General features: G+C 48.0%; 1 protein-coding gene across 1 annotated transcript; it reads right to left on the reverse strand.

Annotated features, from left to right (window-relative positions):
• Window positions 1-4,527: 4,527 nt before the first annotated feature.
• FOXL1 (forkhead box L1) lies at window positions 4,528-7,376 on the reverse strand. The gene has a single exon (XM_035120045.3). It carries the CDS (start codon window positions 7,080-7,082, stop codon window positions 5,913-5,915), a length of 1,170 nt encoding a protein of 389 aa, XP_034975936.3. The 5' UTR covers window positions 7,083-7,376; the 3' UTR covers window positions 4,528-5,912.
• Window positions 7,377-8,112: the final 736 nt, after the last annotated feature.

Consider the following 8,112-nt stretch of genomic DNA (forward strand, 5'->3'; position numbering starts at 1 on the left):
AGAGAGCAATCTTCTATTAGAAGGCACCCTCTGTTCAAAGGGATGACCAGTCCAAATTCAGTTTTTAAAGACTGTAGGGAAGCTAGGGTTGTGGGAATATTCAGGGAGGCAGGAGAGGATATGTTGTTTAATTATATCCTTTCCAACTTGTGTTAACAAGTTCTACAATTTAGCATAGTAACATCCCCCTTTTTAAACTTGTGCAGCAGATAGCATTTGCCAGGCTTGTATAAGCCTCTAAAATAAATTACCTGGTAATTCCCCCTTTTATTCCCTCATGAAAAGAATAGGCACGACACAGTCTTCTATAAAAGTATAAAAAGAGTTTACTCACTCACTCATTCTGTTCACAGATGGATCCCAGAAGGCAGACTTAAGTTACAAAAGTAATATACTTGGAAACTATCTGATAAGGAGATAAGGACATCTCAGATTAAGCAGATGTTGATTCTTCGAGGAATGGAGTCAGAGATGGTGGTCTCCGCTGAGGTATTTTGTTACCTGCACAGGTGAGGCCACGCCCACCTCTGGTCACATGCAGAGGAAGTCTGTCCCAGCCTAGGAGGAAACAGGAAGTTCCAACTGGCTGATCCAGACATCCCTTTTTATGTCCACTCTAGGAATGTTGTATTTGACTGCTCTGTGTTTTAAATCCCACAAGGGTCACACCCTTGACCTGGTCACACACAGGGGGAGGATGCTCCAGAGCAGGTATGACAGGAAGTCCTCCCTGTCTGGAGCAACATTCCCCTGTGTGTCCACTGTAGGAAACAGGAAATATTGTATTTGACTGCTTCAGTGAATGATACATCCCACACGTATCACCAGTGAGCACTCAAATAGCACGCTGAACAGGAGCACAGCTCCCCTGGTCACCATCATCCCCAGTGTGTTGACAATAGTGTATAAAATACCGAACTGGGTGGACCAATGGTCTCACTTGGTATAAGGCAGCTTCCTATTTTCCTATGCTGGAATTAGGCTTAAAAGTCAATAGAAAACTGGAAAGCCAATAGAATAAGTTGCTATGGGCGCTAATATGCAACATGTGTAGTGCTCACAATGATTTCCCCATTTTTTGCCCAAGGGCCCAATAAAGTTAGCAACCCCATGGTTTATGTGGCAAGACTCAGGCTTCTGCATGTTTCACTTCCTTTCCATTTCCCCCACCCTCTTCCTTTCTTTACAGATCCTTTCCTCCATATTATTCCCAGCCTTCCTGCACATGCCTGTGGTTGTGGTTTGGAACAAACAGCGGTTTCCTGTTATGTCCTAAAACGGCAAACTGTGGTTTGTTCAAACCATTGTTAGTTAACAAGTTGAAAAAGATAACATGCTACAGCTCTCCTGGGACCACACCACTTCAGAATGCAAGTAGGGGTGTCAAAACATTTGAAGGTAAATGAAAACCATGCAGTTAGTACTGTAGTGTATAACAGAGAGTGTTAGGCTAGAACCTACTTTTATAGCAAGCAAGTTTTCCACACGCAAGGAGGGTTGTTGTTGTTTTAAGGTGGAGCATTATTAAAACAGGCAGTCCTGCATTCTGAAGTGGTACAGGTCCAACAGGGACCATGCGCTTTCTCTACATGTGCAGATAAGCTCTGTCAGTCCCTGCAGCAACACTCTAGCCAGGAAAATTTGCGGAAGGAAGGAAGAATCCTTACTTGGAAGAGCTGTGTGTGTGTTTGGCTGACAGTCTCTCCCTATGAGCCAAAAGTGGCCAACATTGGATCAAGGAGAGGTTAATAAATCCATGACGTTGGGTTTCTCCAACGTTTTGAGGAGATGCATTAGGACAGTCCTAAAGTTTAGGGTCTGGGCTGTGAGCCATGGAACTGTGGTGGATCAGGAGTTCTCAAGAGCCAACAGGGGAAAAAGGCTGAAAGCCAAGTTGTGGGCAAAGCTGAGTGTGTATGTGTGTGTTTTGTTTAGCCAGGGATATTGAAATGGGGTGGGAGAGATTTATTTTTGTGTGTGTGGCTCTGACCCTGCACACAAAACCAAGCATTTCCCATTTGGGTAGGAATTTACAGGAACTTGGCAGCTGGAGGGTGAAGTGGTGTGGTTATGAAGAACCAGGATGTTGCAGTGGTGTGTCAGGAGGGGAGGGGTGCAAGCCTGAACTTTGTAATAAGGACTTTCTTTCCTCCTTGAAGAGTGAAACAGGCCTGGGGAGAAAATGGGCACCTGATTCCATCTTGCCTCTGGGATACTAAGGTTCTTTCCATATAGTTTATTTTACTGTATATTCCAGCTGTATCACTGAGATCATCTCCAGGAGTGTTTTGGTCATTCCCTGAGTTGGTGAGGACCATTTGATAACAACAAGAAACTTGTGGGGTTTGACTAAAATGTTGTGTAAGAAGAAACAACAATAAGGTGATTCTTATGACTTCTTCACACTTGCAAAGAACCTGACAGAACCAGCCTCTGTCAAGAAACCTCAAGAGAATCCACCATCCTCTGAAGAGGATATTTCATGTAACTTTTAGACATTATTATTTTTATATTTTTGCCTCTTGGTTCAGGACCTACCTTCAGAAGCAATAGAAGTTTGTTTCACCATCTATGTGGAAGTACTTCAGCTGTTTGATGATGGCTAGCCTAGTGCCTCTTCTTTACTCTAAACATGCCCTTCTCCTTCAACCACTCCTCCGAGGGCTTGGTGTCCTGGCCTGCCGCCATATTTGTCACCCTCGTCTGGACAGCATCCTCAAAGGGTGCAGGAGATTATTTTTTCCCCTTCAAATGGCTGAGGGCAGTGGTCAAATGATTGATATAATCGTCATCGTCATCTGCGAATTTCTCCAGTTGTTTTTAAAGTCATCAAAGATACACACATACAGAGAGAGAGAGAGCGCAACAATATCCCATGTGTATATACTACTGCTGGCAGATTACAAACATCAATAGTAAATATTAATATAACTATAAACATTTGTTAATGCCATTAATAAACATCAATATATAATTATCAATCACAAATTATTTCATTAATATATCCTATTATTCTATATCCAAGCACATTGTGGGCATGACTCCAACTTCCAATGGCTATTTTGTGGAGAAAAGAAGGAGAATTGCATTTCCCCAGTGATTATTCTATTTTAAGCTTGGTTTGTTGGGGAGATGTGTGATTGCCCTAACACTCTTTTCTTTAGAAAACCAGGGGTGGGGTGCATCAGTTACACATGGATGGGGGACCTGTGGCCCTTCCAAATGATTGTTGGGATTCAATAACTGCCATCATCCCCAGCTGGTATGGCTAATGGTCAGGGACGATGATGGCGCTTATAGCCAAGCAAGGGCTGCAGGTTCCTGTAACTTTGGTTTTCCTTCATAAAGGTTCTTCTCCAGCAAGGCTGCCATTTATAGGCTCCAGAAGGGTGTGAGAGAGGAGCACAGGAAGCCACCAGACACTGAGTCAGACCAATTGGCCCATCGATTTCAGCACTGTCAACAATGACAGGCAGTAGCTTTCAAGCATTTCAGACAGTCTTGCCCAGAGGTGTCAGGAACTGACCCAAGACCTTCTGCCTGCGAATCATAATTCAAAGCCAGACTTCCAGGCCATCTCTTGAATCTCTTTTTGATATGAAACTTCTAGCCTTGTACACATTTACTTGCTGTGACTAAGCCCATTGAACTTCATGGAGCTTACTCTTGAGTAAACATGCATAGATGGAGCTATAGCTTTCAATTATTGTGTTTTACTATAATTTCTTGAATTTACTTTTACTTCGTAATGAATAAAATGCACCCTCCTCAGGGACGCCTTTACCTGGGGGTGCAAGGGGTGCGGTGCACCCAGGCGCCAAATTCTGGGGGGAGCCAAATGTATCCCTCTCGATCGGTGGCAGTGAAAAGCAATGGAGCCTCCGTTGCTCTGTTACAGGTGAGAGATCCCCCCCCCAAAAAAATAAAAGCTCAACAACTTTGAGTTTGCCTCCGCCCCCAAAAAAGATCAACAACTTTGGCTTCCCCCCCCCCTTGGGGGCAGCTAAACTAAATTTGGGGGCACTGGGTGGATCTTTGCACCCCAGTGGCACATATGCTAAAGACGGCCCTGATTCTCCTGGTAGATAATCACATAAAACCTGTTGTTTGTGGTGGGCAGGATTCCCCACTTGGGTAGCATTGGGCAGTCTAGCTCAGCATTGTCTACACTGACTGGCAGAAGCTCTCAAAGTTTCAGGCAGGAGACACTCTTAGCCCTACTTGGAGATGCCAGGGATTGAACCTGGGACCTTCTGCATGCAAAGCAGATGCTCTGCCACTGATCTATGGTCCTCCCCAAAGCCTCTGCACATTTATTTGGGAATGAATCCTATTGAAGACAATGTGATACATTTACTTGTCAGCTGACATGCATAGGTTCTTGGCCTCCTGAGCATGTTGTCGTAATCAAATGCACACACATCCCACCCTGCACAGGAGCCTCCATAGGAAGTAATGGTCAAAAATGACAAAACGAATAATTAAGCCTTGTTTTGACAAAATATTTTATTGAATATAGGTTTTTGTTTCATAATGAAAATTCAAAAAATAGGCTTTTTATTACAAAAAATCATAAAGATATTTTATGACTAATATACAAAAGAGAGCCTTGTTTATTTATAGCAAGAATAAAAGATTGTCTGTGATGTAACTTTAGATTTTTTTAAAAAAATATTATAATTAAAAGCTAGGAGAAAGTGTTTATTCATATTTCTGGAGGGTTTCCCTAGCTTTCCTTTAAGCAGGGCTTTAGGTGGGGGTTCTTTAGCGTGGTCAATTGTTTTGTTAGTGACTCTAACGAGGTCCAGTTTGAGATGCAGACAGCTCACCACCACCCCACCACCCAAAAAGCACCATGTGCGATGTTTTCTGTCTAAATAGAGACACGCTATTGAAAAGCAAACTGTCTGAAATGACCCCCACCTAGAGCTGCGCGTCTGTGTGTGTGCGTGTGTGTGTGTGTGTAGGGGGGAAAGTCAATTCAGCATGGATTATTATTATTATTATTATTATTATTATTATTATTATTATTATTATTATTATTATTATTTAGAAAACAGCTGTATTCGTATTCATTCAAAATTCTACGGCACTTTCCTTCCCATTTCAGAAAACGTCGACGGTCACTTTGAGCGAAATGATTAGGTGCCATTTCTTCGGAGGCCAGAGGCTATCAAATCAGACATGCAAAACGACTGGAATAAAAGAATGAGAGAGGCGCAGAACCGTGGAGAGAAAGAGACGAAGAGAAAACTGAAATTCCGTTGCCCAGAACGTGCTTTGCATGTTCGGTTTACTCAGAAGTAAATCCCACGCGGCGTTTTCGTGAGATGGACTGCAGAGCCCAGTTTGCTTAAGGTCTCAGCCTCGCAACGCAATCCTAGGCAGGCTTTAATCGAAAGTTTCCCCAGGAAAGTGGGCACCGGGTCGTACCCCCCTAACAAGTTATTGCGATGCTCGAGGGTTCATACATTATCTATCAAGCAAGCAAGTGGGTGGGTGGGTGGGTGGGTGACTCCCCAAGTCCAGGAATGAACTCATTCCCTTTGAAGGCGCGATCCGCAAAGCAGTTAAGCAAGCCGCGGCGCTTCCCGAAGATCGTCTTCGAGCTCGAAAGTGAAAATGACTCGAAGTGAAAGCAATCAGCTGAGCTGACTTCGAAGTTAAGGAGTACCGTAACAGGCGTTTACATTCCAGAGATCAAGACAGACGATTTCCGCTGTTTTTTGGAGGGTGGGGAGGAAGACTTGAGAGGGCTGACCCGGGTTAGACGCTGCATGTGAGAATCCCATCCCAGTCTCCCTCGGCAGGCATACCGAGCCACCCACCTGTCCGACGTCTCCTTGGTTTGCAGCGTCTTCGGAACCGACTCAGAGACGCACGGCAGAAGCGAGCGGCCGTCGAGGTTGGGTTTACTGGAAGTGAAACACCGTCTCGGGGAAGCGAAGAGGCACGTAAGACAGGAAAGGGATCCCCAGCTGGTAAAATCTCCCTTGGATTTGGGAATCTAGCACCAGCGAAGCGTTGAAAGCCGTGCGAGTCTCGGCGCCGGCGAGGAGGCAATCGCCAGCGAGGCCGTCCAGTTTGGAGATGCCTTTGGCTGGCCTGTGGAGGGCTTTCTTGGAGAGGATGCTGTCTATGCTGAAGCTCTGAGGCTTAGCAGAACTCCTCGGGGCGTCGGGATCCGCCGGGTTGGCTGCGGGTGCCCCTGAAGGTGCCGATTCCTGGGGGAGCCTCGCCCCAGCACTCCCCAAGGCGCCCTCTCCCTCGACGAGCGCGTGATCCTTTAGGGAAGACTCGGGGCGCGCCGAATGGCTCCTAATAGTCGCGCATCTGGACGGGGTCACCTGGAGGTGATGGCGGAGTCCGCTTGGGCCTGATCCAGGGTCGTTCCCTCCTCCTTTCTCCCCTCCCTTCGCGAGGTCCAGCCTGACCCTGGAGTCTTCATCCTTGCCCAAAGTTGGCGCCAGGTCTTCCTCGAGGGCAGAACTAGTGGTGAGGAGATTGTGGTGATAGTAATGGCGGCGGCTCTCCCGAGGCCTCTTGCTTTGCTCCTCAGGCGCCTCTGCACCATCACCAGAAGAGGCTTCTCCGTCCCTCTCCATCCCCTCAGCATCCTCTCCACCGACGACGCTCCCCGCTGCTTTGGGCTTCCTCTTCCTCCGCCGGTAGTTCCCGTGCTCGAACATGTCGAGGCACCGGGGGTCCAGCGTCCAGTAGCTCCCTTTGCCTGGCCGCCCCTTCTCCCGGGGGACCTTGACGAAGCAGTCGTTGAGCGAGAGGTTGTGCCGGATGGAGTTCTGCCAGCCCTGCTTGTTGTCGTGGTAGAACGGGAATCTCTCCATGATGAACTGGTAGATCCCGTTGAGCGTCACCTTCTGCTCCGGCGCTTCCTTGATCGCCATGGCGATCAGCGCGATGTAGCTGTACGGAGGCTTCTGCGGAGGCTCCTGCCGCGACAGCACCCCCGCCGAGGCGAAGCCCAGAGCCCCGGGGAGCCCTCCCCGCTCTGTCCCGTACAGGTATACCATGGGTGAGCTGCCCAGGGCAGCGGGGAGGGCGCCTCTGTACAGCTGGCTCATGGCAGATCCGAAGTGACTCCGGCTTGCCAGGGCTAAGGAAAAGTGGGGATCCCTCTAGGACTCCCCCAGATCTGCCTGCGCTGCGAGGATCGTGGTGGCGCCCGTCCCTGCTCGCCTCGCTTTGGGCTCTTCCCCTCCTGTCGCTGCTTCATAGCGCTTTTTTCCCCCAAGGGGGGTGGATGGGGGAAAGAGAGAAAGAAGGAGAAGAAGGGGGGCGGGAGGAAATGTGAAATAATTGTTGTAAGTTTGCGATTATATGTTGACTTAGCGCTGGAAAATAAATTGTCTCCGATAAACAGCCGTTTGTGCGCCCTCGGCCCACCCACATTAATTAGAACTCTGCGCGGCGACTGCAGCCGTTCCACGTGGCTCGGCCGTACCAGCCAATGGGTCTCCCCCGCGCTCCCTTCATTTGTTTATAGCATTAGTCTGTTGATAAGTCTGCCCACCCAAGACGAATCAAGCTGTGTTTATTTGGAAAAATTTCCGGGCACCCAATATATAAACGCACTGATCTGATGTTTGAAATCTCACGTCCACCCACCCCCACCCCGCTCCTTCCTCCCACCCACCCCAACCCCTGGAAGCGCACACAAAAGCAAGAGATCTTATTCGCTGCTGCAACTTAGAAGGGAAAAGACGGGGAGCCAGCAGGGAGCTCGTTATCCTGGCTTTCTGGCTCTCTGTCCATTCCGGGGGTGGGTAAGTGCCGTGGCTCAGTGGCAGAGCATGTGCTCTGCATGCAGAAGGTCCCAGGTTCAATCTGCGGCATCTCCAGGTAGGGCTGGGATATCCCCTGCCAGAATTGCTGGAGAACCACTGCCAGTCAGTGTAGACAATACTGGGCTAGATGGACCAACAATTTGACTCTGTATAAGGTAGTTTCCTGTGCTTTCTTGCTATATTTCAGTGGGAGAGCATCTGGTCTGCATGCAGAAGGTCCCAGGTTCAGGCCCCAGTATCTTCAGGGAGCTCAGTGTAGACAATACTGGACTTGGTGGACCAATAGACTGACTCAGTAGAATGTCGC

The sequence above is a fragment of the Zootoca vivipara genome, chromosome 6 (genome assembly GCF_965207765.1).
Source record: "Zootoca vivipara chromosome 6, rZooViv2.hap1.1, whole genome shotgun sequence".
Classification (NCBI taxonomy): Eukaryota; Metazoa; Chordata; class Lepidosauria; order Squamata; family Lacertidae; genus Zootoca; species Zootoca vivipara.